The sequence below is a fragment of the Parambassis ranga genome, chromosome 21 (assembly GCF_900634625.1).
Source record: "Parambassis ranga chromosome 21, fParRan2.1, whole genome shotgun sequence".
In the NCBI taxonomy this organism is placed as follows: domain Eukaryota; kingdom Metazoa; phylum Chordata; class Actinopteri; family Ambassidae; genus Parambassis; species Parambassis ranga.
Window position 1 is genome coordinate 8,336,621 of NC_041041.1, and position 23,287 is coordinate 8,359,907.

Genomic DNA, 23,287 nt, shown 5'->3' on the forward strand with positions numbered 1-23,287 from the left:
ACTCTTATTGGTAGTTTTACTTTATAATGTATATTATCTCTTCTATTTTTACTACCACTGTATCTGTGCAGTCAATCAATATTACAATTTCCCCATTGTGGGACAAATAAAGGTTTTCTTGATCTTATATCGTCTTATTGCTGCTGTTGTGGTAGCTCTGTGAATTCTCCTGTTTCTTATTTTCTGTATCTTTGTTCTGACTTTAAGTCAGAAGAACATTAAGTTCTTTGTTTGCATCAGTATAGTCAAACATTGGTGTCATTCTTTATTGTTTTATGTCCTGCATGTTTACCCTTTTCCCCCTTAAATTACCCTTAAATTCCAACATTAATTTGTGTGCTCTTTTGCAACTACATTAAAAACCTGTCTCGCACTGTGCAACACCAAATATGTCCATGTTTTGCAAAGCAGAGCATATTTGCATGTGTGCAAACTGAAAAACTGGAAGAGAACAGGACTGCAGATGCAAACATGCTTGAGAAGTTTGTTTCTTAAATAAATATTTATCTATGTCCAAGAGTTTAAATCCAGGCAACAACGAGTGATGAATTAACAGTCTGCAGATTTGTTTTGCTTGGCTTTGCTTAATTTTTGTCACCTTTGTCCCATCCCGAGGACAGCACTATCATAATAAGCCTTTTATAGCCAGGAGACTCTCCCAGGGTTACGGATCACTATGAACGACTCACCTCACTCTGAACTTTTAGAACCTTTCAGATCAGTTCAGGGAGTAAATATCAATTTATTTAGACTTTTAGTCTTTGCATTGTATTTACATGCAAGAAGGCAGAGAGGTAAAACTTTAACTTCAGGTGACAGTAAGGTGCAAACTGATTCTCAGAAAACGAGTTTAAAACGTATTTAATCAACTCATTGAACTCTTCATTTAACTGTATATGAGCTCATTCACAGTTTTAGTTCACAGTTTTGATTCGTTTTTTTTCCTTGTGGCTGTTGGGATGTAATGATATTTTTATTTTATTTTATACCACACAACAAACTACTTCGTTTAAAATTACCATATAAATAAATCATCACTTCAGTACTCTTTAAATAGACATCACTGTCTTATTGCAGATTGCTTTATTACCAACCAAGGTCATTGGTTTATGACTTCAATGTGTATAAAACACAAAATATTTTTTTAATAAAAAAAATACTGCACACAGAACCCTACACTCAATTTTCATTTAGCTGTCATGTTACGAAAATGTACTATTAGCACACTAAGATCAAACAAAATCCACATTGTTCATTGGTGTTTATATGTCCATAAATCGGGTTAAGAGTAGGTTTTATAAAGTTGTATTTTCTCTTATACAGATTTGCAAAGGATGCTATAATGCAGAATCAAAAAATGTACAGTAAATGAATGAAATATTAGAGTTTATGACTGGTTCTAAGTGTTTTGTTTAACACACTCCTATATGTTAGTATGTCAGTTTTCATCAGACGATGAAAGGGAGAGTAAAAAAAGAAAACATTTAGACTGATTTTTGTCTCATTTTAGCTAACTATTAGATTTTCTTCGTATGAAACAATAAGAGAATCCCTGTTTGGAACAGCTGTTCACAACTCAGAGAGATAGTAAATACAAGCCTACACTACACATTGCTGTTTGTGAGACATTCAACGGCAATAAGGTCTGACACCACTGGTTTAATTTTTAACAATGTGTGGAGAGGAGAAAGAACTACTCCCTCTGGAATGTTGTGAAAATATTTACTTTCCATTATTGGAATAAATACAAACAGAAAATTCACCTTACATTCAAATGTTCCAATCATGCATGCATTATGATGTGGTGCTGACAGTGATGCATGTGCTGTAAAGCTCCTGCATCGTGTACCTTTGGCCTCCGAACAGATGAGTACCTCCCCTCTCAGGACGGATTATACAAGGCTGCCACCTTCACAGACACTCATGACACGAGACACTGTTGAATAACTCAGCCTTTAGGCTCACCTTTGGTCCCTGCATGAAGGAAAGAGGGAGGAGAAGGAAGTGAAAGGAGAGGGGGGGCAGGTTGAAGATACAATAGATAGCTACGCTGTGACAGGTGAGCTCCTCCTTTGGACAGGGACACTGAGCAGAGAAGCAGCTGGTGAGTGTACTTTAAAAACACTTTATGAGATTTGTAAACATGAAAAATTTTCTTTCTTTTTTAAAAATATTACACAGCAATGGCTTCTACCTGATTAACAAACTCTGCATCGTTTTAGTTTCAGACTTCTCTTTGTCTAATTAAACTCTTCCTCCAACATACCTGTTAGGCAGGTCACAAACAGTGACAAGAGGTTGCAAGGAGACATCTCTGTTTTTTTTTGGTTGGGGGGGGGGGTGTCACAAAGGTTAGACACCACTGACAAACAGCACTATATAAATTCCTCTAGGGAGCTCTGTTGCCCTTGTAACATAGAGTTAGCCTCTATAAAGGCAACATAGTTATTTCAGATGAATTTATATTTTACGTTATCTCGCATGTTAAATCAGATATTGTGTACTCTATAAAGATTAGAATCCCTCAGATATCCTCTTGTGGATGTAACTTTATACATTTGTGTTGTTCCCAGCGGTGCTTATCACACCCACATAACTTTAATTTAAATTCTACAGATGATTCACAAGTATTTGCAGATATGAGTTTTATGTCTGGGTTTAGGATCATAAAGGATTTACTATAGCACACACATTGTATGTTACCACTGATGGGAGTCTAAACCAGCCAGTTTATAACATGCATGATAGTAATAAATTAATTAATTACTAAATAAGAATAAGTAGTACTTAATTAAATAATTAAGTACTACTACTAATACTTTTAAATAGATTTTTGGCTAGTTATTTCTACATCCAGTGGTATGTGAAGTACCTTCACCAACTCTGTTCAGCCTTTATTATTGCTATTTATTTCTCTTTTACCCATTTCATTTAGTGGAAACACAGAGAAGGTCAATTTTAGTAATTCAATGGATCAAAATGATCACAAATGATTTTGGTCTACTACAGATTTTTCTTGGCATTCCTATAGCTCATCTTGTACCCATTGCTGAGCAATCATCAGCGCACATCCGGCCTTTCTGTATAAAAAAATAATAGTCCAACAGATCAAATCATATTCTTCAATGTGCAATCAAAGTCCAGTTTTTTATGCAGTCATCACCACAGTCAGGTGGGCCTACTATTAACCATTAACAACCAGTAAGGAGCTGACATGGAAGATTAACTTCTGAAGTTATCAGCGCTTCTGTGGCTTTTTTAGGTCCACAATTATGTGACGTTGTATCTATGTTTGAAGAAGTGACAGAAAGAAACAGAAAGAAGACAGATTTAGAAGGTTAGAAATAAAAAATAGGTTAGTTTTATTGTAATTTGTTGGTTTACATCTAAAGGCTTTAAGAGTTATGAAATACTCAACCTCTCCTCTGTGTCAGGACATGGCTGCGTTTAAGCCAAAGGTGATTTCTCTAACCAAGAGGCCAGGCCAGACATTTGGCTTCTATCTGAGAGTGGAACAAGGTGAGGATGGTCACCTGATCCGCTGCTTGGAAATGGGAGGACCAGCTGAACTGGCAGGCATGAAAGATGGAGACCGGATCGTCCGGGTCAATGGAACATTTGTTGATGGAATGTCCCATTCAGACGTGAGTAGGATGTAAAATAACTGCAGTGCATTAATCAGATCGATGCTGGCTTCTATACCTTGGACTGAGTAATCCTGTGACAAGCATTTTTCTCAGGCCTCTCTCTTGTTTCACCGAGTCAGGTGGTGGACCTGGTGAGAAACAGTGGACCATCTGTCACCTTCCACATTCTGGATGAATCATCTTACGCACAAGCTAAAGCACAGGGTGTAAACCTCTCCGAGCCTCAAAGCACACCAGTCGCCAATGGAGTCAATAAACAGGCTCCGAAACCCAAACTCTGCTACTTGGTAAAGTCCAGCTCAGGCTATGGGTTCTCTCTCCGCTCAGTCAGAGGTGAGATGAGGATGAAAGGCTAGAGAACTGCTAAAATAAAAAAATACGACAAAAAAATGATATTAGAAAACGTTAGCTTTTCCTGTTGATGCACAGAGCAATGCCATTAATAATACCAGCACCTTGGTTTGTCAGTTTGGGCTGACACCAGCAGAGCGGTCTGTTATTATGCAATTGTATTTCTTAGCTAATAGCAGTTTTATATCAGTAACCTCCAGTACACATGTGACATCAATACTGGGTGTGGTTACATGTGTAGCAGAGCACACCTGCGCCTACACCCACTTACGTGTTATGGTGTGTGATTAGAGGTGATGGAGGCTTGACTCCAGATACAGCAGCAATTTACTCCTGTAGATCTGATGGATCATCACTTTTTAAAGATTAAATCCCATTTCACATCTGGCTTTACTGGCACAGGGTACACTTGGTATTGATTCACAGGTCTAAGGGCTCTGGCAATCTCATAATCTTATCTAATCTCAGTATAAAAAGGATAAATTAGAGACAGAGAACTTCAACAGTGTAAGTTATTCACTATATTTTCACATGTACTTGGACTACATTTAAAGGTAAAATGTGTGTTCTGTAGTTTTCCTACTGACATTGACATGTTAACCAGCCACCAGCAGAAGGTACCACTGTACAGCACCTAAAAACGTAAATGTTAATAACTTGTCAATGCATATTTAAATCATTTTGAGTTGCTAAATTGCAACTAAAGCTAAATTGTAAGACCAAGTGTTCACAACCTGGCAACCAAAAATCTCTTTATAATGGCCTAACTATACGTAACTTTTAGATGACATTAGAGAGTTAATTACTATGACTTCATGGGTGTGTTATAAAGAATGTCGTACTGACCCTGTGCTCTGGTTATTTCACATTTTATCTGGCATCCCCTGCAGGTGAGGTGGGTCTGTTCATGACTGAGGTGATACCAGGAAGTGTGGCCGATAGAGCAGGTGTCAAAGTCAACGACCGTCTGCTGGAGGTCAACGGGGAAAACATAGAAAGCTTCACGCATGACCAAGTAGTGGATAAGATCAAAATTTCAGGCAGCAGCATCATGTTCCTGCTGGTCGATGAAGAGACAGACAGGTTTTATCAGAACAAACGTGTGAAGATGGGCGCCTGGTTAGCCACAACCAAGTTCCTCCCTTGCAAACCACGCATCATCAACATAACCAAAGGCTCTGATGGATACGGCTTCCTGCTCTGGGAGGACCCCAGAAAAACAGGCAAGGCCACGATCAGTGTATTAACATTATGCACCTTATATTGTAGGGGTTGTTTTTAATAAAGTGCTCTGTGACTGTATGCAGGACACTTAATCAAGGACATAGACAGAGGCAGCCCGGCAGAGAGATCAGGTCTGAAGGAAATGGACAGACTGGTGGCTGTGAACGGCACGGAGGTGGGCGACTACAGCCACGAGCAGGTGGTAGACAGGTTTCGGCAGAGTGGAAACAACTGCTGCCTCCTTGTGGTGGACAAAGAGACTGATGAAATATATAAGCAGGTGAGTCAGTCTGTACTGTGAGTCCTCAGTGTATCCTGCTACCTACACACAATCATGTTGTGACCCTTGCAGGGAAACGTGTCCCCGATGCTTTTCTGGGATGAGACAAAGGATTCCAACTCACCACCCAGTTACACAGAAGCTGTCAATTTACCTGCTCCAGTCCGTCCATCCACATCTGTTCAAGAGAGGGATGAGGAGCTCAAGCCTAAACTATGCAAGATGGAAAAGACGCCAGCAGGCTATGGTTTCCACCTAAACGGCATCCAGGGGGTGTGTGGTCAGTACATCAAAGAGGTAAGGACTTACATGGATGTCCACTTTTTGATTATTGCTTCAAATCCAAGTTGGTAATTCACACTTTGTTTTAGGTGGTGAAGGGTGGAGTGGCTGACAAGGCAGGCCTGGAGGACGACGACATCGTGGTGGAGGTGAACGGGGTGAATGTTGAGCAGAGATGCCATGAAGAGGTGGTAGCGATGATCCGCCGCAGTGGCGACTTCCTGGAGATGCTGGTGGCAAAGAGGAGTGTCTACGAAAAGCTCAACGCTAAAGGAGTGACCATCACACGCCTGCTTCTCGGAGACACATCCTACGTGGACGTCCACACCAGCAGGAGGGACATGCAGCAGCAGGAGGAGGCCAGACCTGACACCCCAAGTGAACCAGAAAAACAGAGGGTGAGTGGTAGCACTGTAAGCTACACAAGCAGTTTGGGATATGATAATGTTTTGTTGGTCTGTCAATCCACTACTAGTCCAAATGAGACACTTGTGCATGTATATAGAATATTTAGAACAGACATTTGTGTTCAACATACTCTTACACACTTATAATCTCGCTTAGGTATCACATGGTGTCATTGTAAGGCAGCGTTTAAACTCACAACAAAAATAGAAAATGATATACAATGACACAGACGTTCCCTTTCAGAAGAATAGAATGTGATTAAGATGAATGGTAAAGGAAAAGAACAATACAACCTTTCCCTAAGGTACATCTCTTCAACCTGTACTTTTCTGAGTTGTCATGGTGATGAGCTCTGGCATCCAAGTAATGACTAATTTCCTGAAAAGAAGTGACCGTTACGAGAACACAGTTTTCATGGCAACTACCAGTACTTGCATCCTGGGATAATTGCCAAATGGGACACAATTACTGGTGTTCTTTCCACAAGTTATGTCAAGATATGACAAATTCTGACATGGGGACTTCTGGAAAAGAAACACCGACGACCCTGCCTCTTAAAAACCCACATCCACATACAGGGTACCCAGGGTTAGAATGTCCTACCAATGAAACCCTATCAATTCAGTTCCAAATGACATTCTGATCAGCCTCAGCTGCATGTTAATGGTGGTGTTAAATACCATCCATGTTAGCATGCTAACAGCACTTGCTGCAGATGTTTGGCCTTGTTTGTACATGTCCATTTGCTTATTTTTCCATCGTATTTTCTCTTACAGACGCCATCTGTGTCGTCATCTTCATCTGAAGAAAGCTTCGACGTGAGACTCTGAGAGGAAATCAATCTCCTGATTTAGTCTAATCTAATGTTGATCTGTTAACAAGAAGCTCTTGGGGCTTCACACATTCAGTCAATATCACAAGAGATGAAAAAAAAACAACATAACCAGGGCGTAAAGACTTGAAATCCACCGTCAACAACGGATTCACAGCAGCTGCATCAATTGTGTGAATGGGCTGAGAGCAACGATGTTTCTGAGTGTATATGTGCTCTTTTGATCTGCTTGTTGATGAGTTTGTGCAGTGATGAGTAATATCATATATCTGACCTTATCAATATTAACCAGATTGGAAACACTATTAATACTGTTGGTAAACATTTTCCTTGATAAACAAACTGCTGTCTTTTTTTTTAATGTTTCAAAAATTAAACAGAAATAAACAAACCTGCTCAGTTAACCCAAAACTTACAGGATATCTATTTTTGATCATGACATATTTTGCTAAATATTACAACTGCTTTGATTTTTTCTTTGTATTTCCACCTCAGCGGGAGTGAAGCAGAGATATGCTGTGAATAGTTCAGCTCCAGTGTGTTCAGACTGAAGAAATGTTGGAAAAAAAAGAGTACAGAGAACAAAGCAATACTATTTTTAGGACAAACTGAATTCCTGATAGCAGTGTTGTTCTGTCATTTTAGTCCATTTCTAAAGTTGTTTGCTTAGATCCCCATCAATTGCAAAAAAAAATAGCTATTAGCTATAGCTATTCCTGATTCAGGAATGCAAAGTCCAGGTAATTATGTCCCATATATTTATAAATATAAAATATGTCTGGAAGATCCAGATTAAATGTCAACATGTGAAGAGTGGAAAACATTAGAGGGCCATGTGTTTTTCTGGTGCCTGCTTGTGTGCAAGATAAAGGAACAGGATGCTGGACAAGGCGCTGACCAGGAAGATGACATCGAACCAGCGGTGGTAAAAGTTAAACTGCAGCTCTCCCAGGACCTCTGTCACAATGGAACGATACTCCAGCGGCATGCTCATACGCATCAGCAGCACAGATGACACAAAGTACATTCCCTATTTGGTTTAGACACACAGAGACAACAGTTTAGGTTTCTTTGTAGTTTGTTGGCTGTGCTCTGTTGTAAAATACAAAATCACTCACCATGATCTGGGCAAGGACGAGCACGATGACATTGGACGACTTGCTGCTCGATATGGCATAGAAGAACTAGACATTCAAATTAAAAACAAAAACGTTCAATTTGGAAAACATACATCAAGTACAAGCAATCAATCAGGAGCCTTTAAACATAATTGCTTTACCTTAGTGAGGGTGATGAGTAAGCCACGTATGGATGTAACGATTATAATTCCAACCAAAATGAAAGAGATGTGTTGGGACCAAAACTTTACCTGACATGGAGAAAAACAGTAAGAAAAGCAAAGAACAAAATCAGCATGAGCAAAGAGAGGGAGAGATTCACATGTAATGGCATGCTTGATGAGTGGGAGCTGTGAGATTAAATGCACACATGACCGGGTTTACTGCAGAGCAAGCAAGAAGAGACGATAATGAGCCAGCAATTATCTTTACAACAAGTCATGCTGTGTGACACATGACTGTATTACTGCAGCTGTGTGCGATTGTATTACTTATGTTTTCAGTCATGTTATCTAAGACTTCAGTTTCAAGCCATTGATAAGGTTATGCTTAGTTTATCTTGTGCACGTGTGTATGTGAGTCTCACATCAAACTGGATGCCCAAGTAGTTCACTGTAATTTCAATTCCCCTCGTCACTGGATCCGTCTTTCCAACTCTGTCGAACACTATGTTTATTGTGGCCTATTTTAAAAAAGAAACAAACATATGTGATTGTGAGTGACATGCGTGAGTGTGAAGCAATGACACATTGTCTTGAGTATAATGTATACTAGTGATATAATAGTGATTGTTCTCACCATGAAGATTTTCCAAACACAATAAATGGAAAAAAAGTAGCCGAGGAAGTTGAAGTATTTTCCCTGGAATGTCTTTGAGTACTCAATGCGCTCCTGCACATAAGGGAAGGTGGTGTCAAATAATTATTATTATTATCATACATTCTCATAGGCAAAATGAGGCACCGCATGTTAAACATGTGTCCCTAATGACTTCTTGGTTTTAATTGAAGCGCTAGTTTCTCTGTAAACCTTTGTGGCTAGACATTAGCTAGCCTGTGATGTTTATACAAATGTGTTACCTTAGTGGCTTGAAGGTCTACAGTCTCAAGGAAGAGCTGCCGACTTAACTCCTCTAGAGCGTCGACCTCCTGCTGGATCAGAGAGAGGTCTGAAGGGAAGAAGTCAAGGCTAACATCTACTACAAATACTATAGAAAGTTAATGCAGAGGTAGTGCGTGGTAGTGATAGCCATGAAGAATTTGATAGTCATAGTAGCACAAAGGATACTCTCACTGCCTGTTTGTGTGGAGGTGACGCTCTTGATCATACCCCAGAATCCTGTCTGTTTGTTCTGGTCTTCTCCACGTTGATACATCTGCCTCCGTGTCATGGCAATTCTTCATAAAGGGTACAAACCAATCATAAAAACCATCCACACCAAACCATTCATAAAACTGCACAGACACAAAATATGAATTAGTAGTTGATGAATAAAAAAGTTCCACCGTTTCTTTTTGCTGACAATCATGTCCATAGTTTGGAGGAGCCGCCTCTCAAGAGCAAGGATGTCACTGTCTGTCACATTTCTGTGAACAAGCAAGAATCATAAAACCATTGCGATTTTTTGTCAAAGTAGTGCTAAACAAGGAGAGATACAAATGAGTATGATCATCACTGAGACTAAGTCAACTCAGATCACAGCATTGCATGAAGTACTGTACAGTAGCTGCTGAAGATAAGGTCAGAGAAGACCCACAGCTGAGCTCACCTTAGAAAATAGGACATGTATGTGTATGGACAGTTGACGGCACCAAACCCAGACAGCAGAGCCATGAGAGTGACTCCAATCACACCAACACGACTGATTAGCTGCTCAATGGACAGAATTCCTACACGAAACAAAAGCCAACACCACTGTTTTACCCTTACAGGCAAGGGGAAGGTCACATTGTACTGTAATTTAACAATTGCATGATGTTTCAAACATATGACAGGTGAATAAAGGTGAAGACAGCTACACACACTCACCATGTTTTGGACTTAGGATGGGGAACGGGTCTCCCAGCTTCCAGAAGAAATACATGAAGGTAAACCACACCATACAGGCAAAGAGAAGCCTTTGTCTATGCACTACAGGGACACATAGCAAATAAGATTAAGTTTAACTTTATTAATCACCATAGAGAAATTAGAATAAATATGTGACATAACATCTCACCAGCACCATCAACAGCACACTCATGCTTTATTTACATCGGTCAAAATGAAGTGATTGTACTTACAAAGGCGTATGTTGCTGACAACGAAGTAACCAATGTAGAAAGGCACCACAAAGATCAGAACCAACAGAATCACATACAGGTTCAGCTTCCAGTGGAAATACCTGGAACTGTGGCAAACAAATGAGGCCGTGTAAATTAAGTCATCTGCTGAAGGAAACAATAATAACACAAAAAATACACTTACCTGCTGCTTAAGGCACCAAGAATCTCAAAGATGATGAGTTCAAACATGGTACATGAAAAAGCAAAGGTGACAGAGAAAACCACCTGAACAACATACTGCCGCACCTGCAAACAAATAAACACAGCACAAATAAAAAAAAACTGGTCATGTGATCAATAGTAAATAAACAGCTCATGATAACACTGTACCTCATAGTCTTTGAACAGCTGCCGCATAAAGAACAACCAGCCAAATCCAAAGAACAGCACCTGTGATGAGTTAAATGGGATTTATTCAGAGGAATATCGTCACATTTAGTTAAATTGCACTTAATGATGCCTGTTGGCTCATTCTCAGAGACTGTAGGAATATTTGAATAAGTTAGAGACATTATTAATATTATTTGCAATATTGCAGCTGTACACAAAAGTTAATCCCACAACTAAAACACACAAAAGCCTAAACACACTGTTTATTCTAACTCAATCTGGTAGCATTACAGTATTGGCACAATGACAAAGTGAATAGTCCTATGCTAAGCTAATTAAACGTTATTTTGAGAAATGGCCGTAATTCAGACCATTGTGTGCTCTGAGTATAGATAAGCTGTATCACAACCAATACAGGATGTACAGGAACCACTGACTGTGTCAAGAACCGTTAAAGGTTTTATGCTAGGTGGCTTACAACATGCGCTTGATATTATTACCAAAGTAGCCATAGTTTGTCAACTTCTCCCACTTTATCCTTACCTGTGAGGTGAACATGATAACAGAGTCCACCAGGAACGACATGATGATGTCTGTCAAACAGCGTTTAGTGCCTTAAAAACTCACTGTACATGTGCGTAGTAAGACCGTTTCCACTCACGCAGACATTATAAATACTATTTAGGCCCAAGTGAAAAGTAATTGTTATGTCGCTAACGAGCTCATTTCAGAAGCATTCAAGAGTAGCTGTCACTATTGCTGTTTCAACGGCAGCCCAGCAGATACGTCACCAAGAAGAGTCCTGCAAAGCACTTCCGTCGCGCTGTTGTGACGTAGCCCAAACAGACAAAAAGAAAAGATAGAAAAATACACCGATTATACTAATTAAAGGCTAAATACATATATATTTTTAACCAAACTTAAAAAAATGAACATAATAATATAATTCTTCGTTAGTTAAAGCATAAATCAAAATACAAATGACGATAACAACATTATTAATTCACCTTGTATTTTTGTATAACTCGACTAGATTTTAAAGGATTTTTAACCAAAGATTGCGATCAGGTAACTTTAATTCAACCAATTAAAACGCATTTTCTTTGTCGATTTACCCATCAGCATCAGACATTCAATGTGCAGTTTCCTCCAATAGAGGGCGCTGTATGTTAAACCAATAAGCAGCGCAGCTCCAGGCTCTGTCAGAGCTCCACCACAGCCCGGTGCTGCCGCCGGCTGGTGTTCATTGTGTTAGTGTCGGCGGTGCGCACGGCAGAAGACATTTGGATGGGTAAAAATAGTTTGTGGATTGTTGTGGAGTTCTAAGACTTGTGGACCATTAGGATGCACGAGATGTTACCTCTACGGTAGATCTTAAACTGTTAAAGGCTTTTAGTTTTGTAAAGGAAACAAGAGGTAAGTGTCCGAATATCATGCTTGATGGCGCTTTCAGCTTGATGTCCTTATTAACAACAGATGATTTCATAAAATCTCAAAATGTACAACTTTAATGCAACCTAATAATTACAGATAATTTGTTTTGTAGTGAGTGAATTTGCTTGTTAACTGTTTAATTTCACCCTAGCATACTGATATGTCAGAAGAAAATCAGTCCAAATTTTAATAAAACGCCCTGATACTATGCAAATTTAAACTCTAAGATAGGCCTACTTAAATATCATGATGATCCTTCTAATCCACTTTATGATAAAAAATATTGTATTTTTTAATTTAATAACCAAAGATAGGCTATTGTTATATTAAATTAAACATATTGAGATAAAATAAATGACTTAAGATTTACAACAAGTTAAATGGAGTCCTTTTGCTTACAACTGTGTCCTAATTGTATTCATAAATGTTGGTATTTCTGCTTTTTCTACTATAAAAGATGTGAATGGTGCTTTTATAGAACATATTTTGAATTTCACTGGGCAACGTCTGGCCTGTTTGAATGCATTTGAACATGCTGCCAGCATATTGTCGCTGGTACCATCAGGAGAGTTTCAGTTAGTTTGAGGCTGGTGCCTGAATAATGGTTCATGAAATCTCTCTGTTGAATAAGCAGTGAAGAAGATGACAGTCCAAGCCTCTTGTAGGAACAGTCTGCAGGTGTGGTTACTCCTTCTGGCAGTGGGAAAACTACAGGGTGAGTCTGTCACACCAAGCTAAGAACACCCTAATATGACAGATTATTATTCCTATATGAGATTAACCAGTTGATGGATGTTCCAGGCAGAGTAACGGCACCGGCGTACCTGGTAGCTCCAGTGGAGAAGCCCTTCACTCTGACCTGCACTGTTTCAAGGGAACGAGGTGAATCCTTGAAGCAAGTGCTTTGGCTGGATGTCCAGAATCAGACCTTGCTGACCTACCAGCCTGGCAACAGAGACAGCGTGAGTGGACAGCAGCACGTGGAGCTCGCCACTTCTCCCAAGGACACCTCGGCTATAACTATTCGCAGGGTGGGGTTCCGTGATGAAGGATGCTACACCTGCATCTTTGAACTGCATCCTTCTGGCTCAAAGCAGGGACAGACCTGTCTCACTGTTACTGGTGAGTAATTGTTAAACAGAAATACATCTATTTATGTCTAAACTGACAATCAGTATTTCCACTAAGACACAGATCATTGATCAATAATTAGTAATCAGAGTGCAGGAGGATCATAAATAACGTGGATTGAACTACAGTCAGCATCTCGTTGCTTGTGCTCACATGCATGGTCACACCTCCAGATGTGGTAATAAGCATCAACCATATAAGATTAAGATTAAGAATTACTTTATTAATCCCTGTGGGGAAATGAAGTTGTAGTAGCAGCATATCAACGAACAATAAATACAATATATACAAGGCAAAAAACTCTTACGTACACATACACGCACCTAGAAGCAGAATATATGGTACATGGTTTGTTGTACCTTTATACTTTTGTAGTCTTGCCCTTTTGTAGTTCAATATGAAAGAACTAACGCCAGATCCATGGCAACTACCTAGACCTAGCTGGCTAACTGCTCCTGCCTTTCTGTTTGCATACAGTTATTCTATGCTGGCTTAAATCTCCATAACACACAGCATGTTTGCATCATGATCATGCTGGATGACAAGATAATAAGCTAGCCTACTGTTGTATCCAGTGCTATTGATGACATTTGCAAGCAAAGTAACGTCGGCTGTAACTTAGTAACATACGCCGCATGGATCTGGCTTTCATTAGTTTGTAAAATCAGCTGTAATTTGCAAACAGCAAGCGTTAGAGCGACTGGAACTCTGCCAATCAAGTTATATTAACGCTTCGTTCTGCCGATCATCACTGTTTGAATAGCAGTGTCCCTGTATACAGTGATGAAGGTAGCTGTATTTGTTTTTTATGGCTGACACTGTGATGGGGGAAAAAAGGAAAAATATACTAATAAATAAAAAAACTAAAGGCTGTGCATCGTGACACAGGTCATGAACTGGGTGGGAGAATCCTCCTTGACACCAGCTTGAGTAATGATCCTGGTGACACAGAGAAGGGAGACAGATCTCCCCCTCAGAGACAGACTGAGGAGCTCAGGTATTCAGAGTCTGAGGTACGAACCAGAGATGACGTCCTCTGTGCCTGTATCACTCACATCTGTTTTCTGTTTTTGAGTTTGAATTTGTTGGTGAAACTTTTTTAATATAAATCAGTGTAAGTGAGGAGTAACGCAAAGATGCTCACATGAGAGTCATAAAAGATGGATGTCAGGACTCAGTTTCCAGTATTGCTCTTTCACAGTTAAACTACTTTTGAATGCCTGCCCAGTGCACCCAGCCATTAAAAATGAAAATATGTGAATACAGTTGTCCTTATAACCACTGCTAACTTCTGAACACAAGCTGATAAGCCTGTTGAGACTCAGCCAGTCATGTTAATAAAGAGCTGTGGAGCAGTGGGAGAAGGAGGGCTCATTCTGCTAACCAGAACCAGCTGCTGCAGATTCCACTCATGGGTTTCTGTTTGGGTGCCTCATATTTCTGAATTTTGAACATTGTCTCTCACTGTTCTCTTCCATATCTTTTCTCCTCATCCATCCATTGTTTTTTCTTTAATCCCCAGCTTCAGTCACCGCTGACAGCAACAAAACAGCGGTGAGCGGCAAGAAAGCCTCCCTTTCCTGCTCATACAATTTGCCTGAAAAGGTGCAGCACATTGTATGGAAGCACATCTCACCACAGGGAGACCACACAGAGGTGGCGTCCTTTGCAAAGCGGAGTGATCCCATGATTGAGCCGCCATACCAGGGAAGAGTCTGGCTCACTGCCTCTCTTTCTGACAGCAAGCTCACCATCCAGCCTGTCGCCATCGAAGATGAGGGCTGCTACACCTGCCTGTATGAGACACACCCCGATGGACAGAAGAGCGGCACGGTTTGCCTCTCCACTTTTGGTAAACATCTTTTTTTTTTATTCCTGCTGTTTTTAATCAGCCTTGAACTTGGACTGAATAAGTAGTCGCTGCCCAACTGAAGTGATCCTTTAGAGCAGCTGTGAGCAAGTGTGCAAAAGCACTTTCCCTAATGTAAATGTTCATTTCAAGAAACGAGTTAAGAGAGGAATATTGATTCCAGTCTAAAGTTGTTGTGTGAGAATGGAACCAACCTCTGCTTTTATTGATGATGGCTGTATTCCTGGCAGATCCTTGTGTTGTGCACACTGTTTTCATGGACACTTTGGCCCCGTTCACACTATAGAAAGTCAATCCAGCTAGAGTAGGATTGAATCCAGATACCCTTTAAACTGGATACGTTCAGACCTATTTTCAAATCTGGCTATCACACACGTGTCTGTGCTCAATCCGGCTTGTTTGGTTTCCCCCAAACCACTCGTAATATACAGAGTCCGTTCAGGTTGTGGTAGGACCACGTGTCGCTCATTCTTTTGTTTTTTTTTTCGGTTCAAAAAGTAGTTTAATTCTTTGTAGCCATGCTGAAAATAAACTCAGGGCAAAGCTGTTGTAGTTTGATTGTTGTTTACATACGACTTTTGTAAGCAACCAGGACACTGTCCCCGTGAACCGGAAGTATCACATCGCTAGCGGGATTCACCAGCTGCATTTGCCAGACCTGAGCCACATTTGAGCCAATCAATCCAGATATATCCAGATTCACATTGTTCAGACTTAGAAAAAACACAATCCGGATATATCCAGATATGGCCAGAATCCTGTTCTAGCTGGATTGATTTCCCCAGTGTGAACAGGGTTTTAGAGGAGCTGAGCTGCCATTATAGCTGCGTTTACTTTGGAAGTTGATAATGAGGTCACACCCTGTCTAGTATAAGAGAACCCCAAAAATATTTTTTAACCATTGTTATTAATATTAGCTAGTAGCAACGCATTTTGCAGGTTTATTTAGCTGATTATCCACAGGTAAACACAACAGCAGCCATCTTGGATTTTGACAAAAGTCTGTATCTGGGCTTTCCCAGCTAAGCATTATGTGGGTTTGTCCATCTTTATATTCTGTTATTGCCAGGCTTGAAGCTATGCAGCCCTGTCCAATGCCAAGTGGAAGTTAATGTCTTTTGACATTTACTTCACACACAAGTAAATTAAGTGTGCGACAAGCAGAAAATGTAATTTGATATTGCAAGATGAAAGGTCATGGGCCAATAAAGTCAGTAGGAGTTTTGAGCTGGGGACCATAAACGTTAGTATTAAATTACACACTAAATTTTAAGCCAAATTTCAAAGCAGTCCATCAGATTGACGTAGTTCACTCTGGCTTCACAGACTGAACTACACCCCTACAACCATAAATTTAAGTGTTTCCATCGCTGTTGTTTCTGCTGCAGCCATCAGTCTTGTGCTGCTCTGTTTTTACAATGGTGTCACATTTGTTTTGGTTTTTTAGATGTGCAATTATGAAGGCAGATAATTGTTGAGTGAATGTCCATTCAGTGGACGTAGGCGCTGACAGAAGAAAAACAAACACGGTCGGAGATTTAGCCTGGACCTCGCAGGCAGGAAAAGACAGGTACCCCTGGGATTAAGACAGGAATGTTGATCTCCTCTTCCTGATTGTGGGTACTCAAAGTTTTCATGATATACAGCAGCGGGGCCAGGGCGCACACAGAACGAGTGTGTCCATGTGAAGAATGGACCATTGGAGAGAATGATGGAGGCAGGGAGAGAGGTCCTGATGCATGACTGTGTCAGTGTTCGCAGCAGACAGTGAGTCCCTCTGTGCTTTGTCCGTCTCACTCTTTGTGCTCCATTGCTTTTCCACTTTTTTCCCGTTGCCTTTCTCTCACAGTTATCTCAGGAAACAGATGTGCTTTTGTTTGAAATTGAACTGTACAGTACAGTAGGTGTTCCTAGAGCCAACGCAACATCAGCATTAAAGTCCCATGCTGCCAGCAGGCTTCAGTTCACTGTGGATGTGGCAGGAAGCTGCTTTCTTTTGTCCCATTATCATTATTGTCCCAAATATTGGTGTGATTGGTGACAACATGATGTGATTTCCTCAGCCAGGGACTCTCAATGAAGGCTACAGAATCAACATTTAACTGTACTCTGCAGGAATTACTAATCTAATACTGTATGTGAATCTCTGCACATGTTACAGTCATTATAACACACACGCGTCACAACTTCAGACGTGTGGGGCAAACCTTATTTACTCAGATTATCATTATATATGAAATGTAATGATAATTACTGTAATTAAAAAATCAAATTATTGATTATTGGTGATAAAAACTACATATAAAATACAACCATAAATAATGCAGCACTAATGTATCTTGATTGTAGTTATTTTTGAGAGAGAAATCACCAAAATGAACTGATAGCATTTTTACATTAGGCTATTTCATTTTAACTATTTAAAAAAAATCAACATTAAACTATAGTAATGAAATACCTATTGAAAAAATCTTCTAGACACTGAAACTGAGACTGAAATAAAGCAGAAGCATATCTCTAAAATGTTGAATCAAACTACAGCATAAATTACAGGAGATTATGTTGTAAAGTTAAGGTGAAAAAAACATTGATATTATATCTTAGAATAAAAATGGATGGATGTTAATAAGTGGAAAAACTGCCTCTGCAGGGTATCATTACGGTTTGGATTATTTATCACGATTGTGTTCTTTGACCCCACCCTAAACTCTGACAGTATCCAGACTGGTGGTGGGTGAGTTTTTTTTTTATCCCCTGAAACCTCTGAGAAGATGCTTAAACTGTGAGTGCCAAATATCTGTGGCTAAATCTGCCAACAAAAATGTTCTCTTCCATTGTATCACATTCCTCGCTCAGCCCTGAGAACAGAGAATTGAAAACACTCAGACGTTTACTTATGGATCTGAACAGGGAGTTCACATGCTTTAGCAGATTCAGAATCTTATCCCAGGTATCTGATCGTAGCAATTTAACCAAATACATTTACATGAAAACCAATCACAAACTAAACAAAAATATGATTTTGAGCCAACTCAATCCACCAAGGTGTATCAACAGACTTTTTTTCTTTCTCCCAGTTCTGCCAAAACCTCAGGTGAGCTACAAGACCACGTCCCAAGGCGTGATCGAGGCTAACTGTACCTCCGTGTCGCGACCTCCTGCTGAGATTGTGTGGAACGTGGAGAGAGACAACCGCACCATGGGCCCCCCCGCGACCACGCTGGTCCCCCAGGCCGACGGGACCACTCTGGTCATCAGCACGCTGACTGTCCAATCAGGGCTGCTAAAAGATGTGTCCGTCAAATGTTTGGTGCACCACAAAGGGCTCGAGTCACCCATTGCTGTATCCATGAACACTAAAAGTGAGTAATGCCCTCTGCAAGGAGCAATCCTATTGGCTGGAGTCAGGCAGCTGTTTATCCAATGATCTGCCAGCTCCTCCCAGTTTTCACATGCTTTTGCGCAAGAAACTGAAATCTGGTTAGCCTGACCCACTTTTCTTCTAGCTGAGCTCTGGATCAATACACACATATATATGGAATAAAATAATCATCCTACTGGAATGGATCAAATTCAAATGAAAGTGCTTCCATGTAGTTTGTAGCAGTTTTACTGTGGCTTCTATTTTATGGTTGAAGGTCATGTGAGTCACATGATGATCACACTAGACCAAAATCTCCACTCAGTCCAGCACTATTTGTTGGGGATTGGCAGACTGATAAGAGAGAGGCACAGCTTGTATTGTGTATTTATTGTAAACCTGCCACAGAGCCTGTTACATTTACATTGATCTGAACGTTTTGAATGTTTTGGTTAAGAAAAGCTAACATATTACTGGCTAGCATCATCATTAAAGGTAGGGTAGGAGATTTTGAAAACTCAGTGAGTCAGCCAGATTTCGAAAGTAAACACATGCCCCTTTCTCTCGGAGCTCACCTTGAAGCCACGCCTCCCAATCACATGGACGCATTACCTGAAGACGAGCTGGGGTCTGTGACTTTGTCCACCATGGAAGAGAGCGCAGGGTCCACCCGGAGGATTGGCTGATGTTTTTAGCATTTTATAGCTTCCACAGATGATTCATATTCTTCATTTTAAAGCGAAACTGCCAAACTAATTGGTTGCTATCGGATTGTAAAGAGAAGTTACACTAATTTAACAAAAAGTGCATCAGAATGAAATCTCCTACCTTTAACTTGAAAATGGTTGAAATTTTCATTTTTCATCCAACTATCTGTCATAAGCACATTTTATTTTTTTACCAGAGTTGGGCAGGATGTTTATATATAACACGTGCAGGTGGTTTCAACCTAAACCTTTCTTTTTAAGTTAACAGGTCAAGAACGCTCACCTTAGAGAGATCAGACAGTAAATATATAAATTAAGGCTCAAATGTAATCAGCAGTGATCTATAGTAGTGCAGGCCTTGTTGTACCAGCAGTGTTATGGCAGATTAAACTCATGGGATCTTTTCCCCCTTCTAGTTGGGAAGGCCCTCACCATCCTGATCTCAGTCACCACAGTGGCAGCTCTGCTGGTCATGTCCCTCTGCTTCTGTCTGTGGAAGTGCTTTTTGCGCAAAGAAGGTGAGCACCAATGTAACATTTCAACGTCGGTTCACTCCGTCTTTGATGTGATTTTGAGGCCATTAGTGCTCCTGTTCTTTCATGCATATTGTTCTCCTGGTTTATTTGGGAAAGTTTCTGCAGTTTTCCACTCATATCAGTCTCTTAAGCTCAAGAAATGATTTGAAAGTCAATAGAGTTTAATATTTAGGACCCCTCCCTATTGTGGGTTTTGGCAAACAGCCTGAGTGCTTCAGATACAATAAAGGAACAGGGGCCCATTGGGATGTGCTGCAACAACTATAAAACACTGTTCATAAATAACAATTGGACAGAGATTTTGAAAAACACTATATTATCATAAATTACACTTAACAGTCTATTCATCTTATTTTTTTTACAAGTTGGATCAAATTACTGTGTGGAATGTGAAATGGGCTGTTAATGGAGGAGCTTAAATTCTGTCAGAGCTTAGTTTAGTCTTATTAACACGTTAGATTGCAACAAAACTATGATGAACATCTAATAAGTGATAACAGTGTGAGCTCCCAATGCTGCTTAGTCAGTTTCAATAATCTCCTAAATGAGTCTAGGCACAGTAAATGCATATGTTTCTACATGCATGATACAGTGTAAAGTGCATATTGGATAAATGTCAAGCTAATGCCTTCTACACTTGACAGTATCAGGCATGTCATGTCTTTGTTCTTCTTCTTCTGACCGGCACTTTACTGGCCTGCGTTAGCTCTGCTTTCTGTCCATGTGTGATTGGACTCCATCATTGCTAACAGGCTGAGAAGGAATCTGCACATCAGCCAAAACACAGCTGAAGCAGCCTCTGCAGACAAATTAAGAAGCATGAGTCCTGCAGTTAGATTTAATAAACACACGGAGCACCACAGACTCATCTCTCCACAGGGGACCTGAACTGTACAGACACACCCCATGCAGGGGAACCACGGTCTCTTCAGTGTTGTTGGTGTTACACACTGTAATGTCTCTGCACACGTTTCTTTTCAGCTGATTAATCTTTCAGATGAGTCCAGAGACTGAGAAGTAGAAGAGCTGTTTCTCTCCTTCATCACCATCATCATCATCAGTATCATCGTCCTCCTGGTTGTATGTTCACCTTTTCATCCTGTCCAGCACAATCTTATTTATGAGCACCGACTGGACCATGACATTCAACTCCTCTGCTGCCTCCTGCATCTGACTCTTATATAATCTCCAAGCTGTCCTCACATGGTGAGAATTTGCTCTATGAGGAACTCTTGAACTGATTTTCTCTCTCTCTCTCTCTCTCTCTCTGACTATAATTGATTGATGGACACACATTCCATAACCAACAGCAGAATCACTGTAGGTCAAATTAAGGTGCAGTGATTTTAGGGAAAAATGTTTCGTCTTGTTGCTCTTGCCTTTTGTATATTTTTCTTATCCAGCAAATGCTACAGTGGCGTCCTTCTGTAAGTGTGTGTGTATATATTTATATATATATATATTTACACATGTTTAACAGAACTGTTTTAGTTACTATTTGAACAATAAAACTCTACAGGACCCTTCAGCAAAGTGTTAGCAAGATCAAACAACACTTTGATGTTTGGAGAAGTTTCATGGCATTTAATAGGAAAAATATGGCTGCCCTGATGTTTTTAAATAACCCAGCTTTAAACACACACATGCTGAAGGCCACAGCTCCCTCACTGTCTGGTTCAGTGAGGTTATGGATAGTGCAAACTAAACTAGAAGGGCTGCATACTTACATCTTATTTGTATAATATCTATTGCAAATTTTTCTACGTCTGTTTGTGTTATGTGTGTGTGTGTGTGTGTGTGTGTGTGTGTGTGTGTGTGTTAAATTCCATGGTCAGATGGCTTGAATCAATTGCCCGAGGAAGTAACACTGAAACCTTTTTTTGGTGCCTCTGACAGGAATGCGTGTCTTGTTGTCTGTCCTCATTGGGTACTCTGTGTGTGTGTGTGTGGTTACTGGTTTGAAAAATGACTCGAGGGCTGCAGGTTAAACATCCAAAAGAGTGAGCCTCTTTCTAAATGGATCAAAGTTGCCCTTTAACACGACGACACTTCTCTGTAATACGTCTGCATGTGTGCAGGGGGCGCCTTAGACTGTGAGCTTTGTGGTAAAGTAACGCTGCATGTCATTTGCATTTATCAGTTATTTACTTTATCAACAAAAAAAAACAGAATTCCAGCAAAAAAATTTCAGAATAAAAGTCACCTTTTTATAATCTTGTAGCATCAAGCCCTGCAGCCAGGAAAAAGAGATAAATCATGACCAACTATGTAAAGAATAATAATAAAAAATATTTGAAAATAATAACACGCATGTCTGAATTTTTAAAGTCTCTCCCCTTTCATTTTTTTTAGGTCAGCTTAGTGAATTCTAAAAAACATCAGATTCTTGTCTGGTGTGCCAAACCTGGTTGCCAGATGCTCCTTCTTCTTCGTCTTTTGTTTTTTTAATCCCAAGCCAGAAGGGTTATGGTGGACTTTACAGAACACACACACACACACTTTTAGTTTCCAGGATAACATTCAGAGTTTGTATTTTCCTTGAGGTATGTGTGTTTGAGTCAGCTCTTGTATAAATATATAGGATAAGTACAGATCCGATTACTTCAAATAAATATCACATGAATAAAAACAGCAGCCAGGTGTTATGTACATTTCAATATGTTATATAATATTAAAAATATTTACGTAAAAAAGCCTTTGCTTCTAATTGATTGGTTCTTCAGTGTGATAACTGTGTATTTTAACCATGTCTTTAGCGATAAGGCCGCAGTCAATAATCTGTGTTGACAGAATCTCCAAAGACTGAAACCCTGTTTGTTCCCATGAGCGGTCTGCATGCCTCAATATGAGTGTATATTTTCAAGTGAAGAAATTGTGTGTGTGAGAGGACTGTGTGTGCAGAGGTCACACTGTGGTAAGATTGTATAATATGACAAAACAAAAAACAGGTGGTTGAACAAATTCTTACTTCACTTGCGAGAGGAAGTGAAGGCCCTGAGTGACCTTAAAGCCGCTGTGCGTCATGCGTTCTAAATCTGAATATCACAGTGCTGTAGTGTCTGTTTCTTAGACTGTACTTTGGAACAGGACCACAAGCATCCATCGCTGCTGTGTCAGACAGTTTTGAAGCTGCAGCACTTCAAACTCACTCTCAGTGACCTCAGACCCGATTTAATCAGTCCTGCCTTCGCTGCTGCCTTCGCACAATCCTCCACACTCTGTGTCTCTTTGCAGTCTGAATCAGGGCTTTGTCCACCATAGAAGAAATACAATTACCAAAGCGTGTGTGTGTGAAAGAGAGAGAGAAAGTACAAACAAAACGTGTGTGGGAGCTGTTGCTACCAGACCAGATACCATTACTGAGATGAAAAAATTTCCACTCAATTCGTCGACTCATTTCACGTATGCAGCTCAGCATACAGGCTGCATTTAACTCCTCACCTTCCAGTCAG

At 40.1% G+C, this 23,287-nt stretch overlaps 3 protein-coding genes across 4 annotated transcripts; 2 read left to right on the forward strand and 1 right to left on the reverse strand.

Moving 5' to 3' along the window:
• Positions 1-2,025: 2,025 nt before the first annotated feature.
• pdzk1 (PDZ domain containing 1) lies at positions 2,026-7,318 on the forward strand. The gene is made up of 8 exons (XM_028393233.1): positions 2,026-2,104; positions 3,435-3,644; positions 3,767-3,980; positions 4,889-5,221; positions 5,306-5,502; positions 5,575-5,799; positions 5,874-6,182; positions 6,969-7,318. The coding sequence occupies exons 2-8, from the start codon at positions 3,438-3,440 to the stop codon at positions 7,020-7,022; spliced, it is 1,539 nt and encodes a 512-aa protein (XP_028249034.1). The 5' UTR covers positions 2,026-2,104; positions 3,435-3,437; the 3' UTR covers positions 7,023-7,318.
• A 30-nt stretch (positions 7,319-7,348) lies between these two features.
• si:ch73-390b10.2 (Golgi pH regulator) lies at positions 7,349-11,580 on the reverse strand. Its single transcript, XM_028393234.1, has 14 exons — positions 11,340-11,580; positions 10,797-10,856; positions 10,609-10,712; positions 10,425-10,531; positions 10,171-10,272; positions 9,911-10,031; positions 9,648-9,728; positions 9,430-9,539; positions 9,222-9,310; positions 8,941-9,033; positions 8,729-8,824; positions 8,304-8,393; positions 8,143-8,208; positions 7,349-8,054 (listed from the first exon to the last, which is right to left on the reverse strand). The coding sequence occupies exons 1-14, from the start codon at positions 11,379-11,381 to the stop codon at positions 7,848-7,850; spliced, it is 1,368 nt and encodes a 455-aa protein (XP_028249035.1). The 5' UTR covers positions 11,382-11,580; the 3' UTR covers positions 7,349-7,847.
• Positions 11,581-12,057: 477 nt separating this feature from the next.
• LOC114426083 (OX-2 membrane glycoprotein) lies at positions 12,058-22,430 on the forward strand. 2 transcript variants are annotated; one of them, XM_028393235.1, is made up of 7 exons: positions 12,058-12,212; positions 12,865-12,945; positions 13,032-13,352; positions 14,884-15,213; positions 18,309-18,593; positions 19,716-19,817; positions 20,833-22,430. In XM_028393235.1, exons 2-7 carry the CDS (start codon positions 12,873-12,875, stop codon positions 20,847-20,849), a joined length of 1,128 nt encoding a protein of 375 aa, XP_028249036.1. In that variant the 5' UTR covers positions 12,058-12,212; positions 12,865-12,872; the 3' UTR covers positions 20,850-22,430. The 2 variants fall into 2 exon arrangements, with proteins under 2 accessions (XP_028249036.1, XP_028249038.1); XM_028393237.1 differs by having other exon boundaries at positions 20,817-22,426.
• Positions 22,431-23,287: the final 857 nt, after the last annotated feature.

Coding starts and splice junctions, on each gene's coding strand:
- pdzk1 (XM_028393233.1), top strand. CDS start 3,438: ATGGCTGCGTTTAAGCCAAAGGTGATTTCTCTAACCAAGAGGCCAGGC. Junction 3,645..3,766: donor ATGGAATGTCCCATTCAGAC/GTGAGTAGGATG, acceptor TCACCGAGTCAG/GTGGTGGACCTGGTGAGAAA. Junction 5,222..5,305: donor GGAGGACCCCAGAAAAACAG/GCAAGGCCACGA, acceptor GACTGTATGCAG/GACACTTAATCAAGGACATA.
- si:ch73-390b10.2 (XM_028393234.1), bottom strand. CDS start 11,381: ATGTCGTTCCTGGTGGACTCTGTTATCATGTTCACCTCACAG. Junction 10,713..10,796: donor AGCTGTTCAAAGACTATGAG/GTACAGTGTTAT, acceptor ATTTGTTTGCAG/GTGCGGCAGTATGTTGTTCA. Junction 8,394..8,728: donor ACTTGGGCATCCAGTTTGAT/GTGAGACTCACA, acceptor TCTCCATGTCAG/GTAAAGTTTTGGTCCCAACA.
- LOC114426083 (XM_028393235.1), top strand. CDS start 12,873: ATGACAGTCCAAGCCTCTTGTAGGAACAGTCTGCAGGTGTGGTTACTC. Junction 13,353..14,883: donor GACCTGTCTCACTGTTACTG/GTGAGTAATTGT, acceptor TTTAATCCCCAG/CTTCAGTCACCGCTGACAGC. Junction 15,214..18,308: donor GGTTTGCCTCTCCACTTTTG/GTAAACATCTTT, acceptor TCTTTCTCCCAG/TTCTGCCAAAACCTCAGGTG.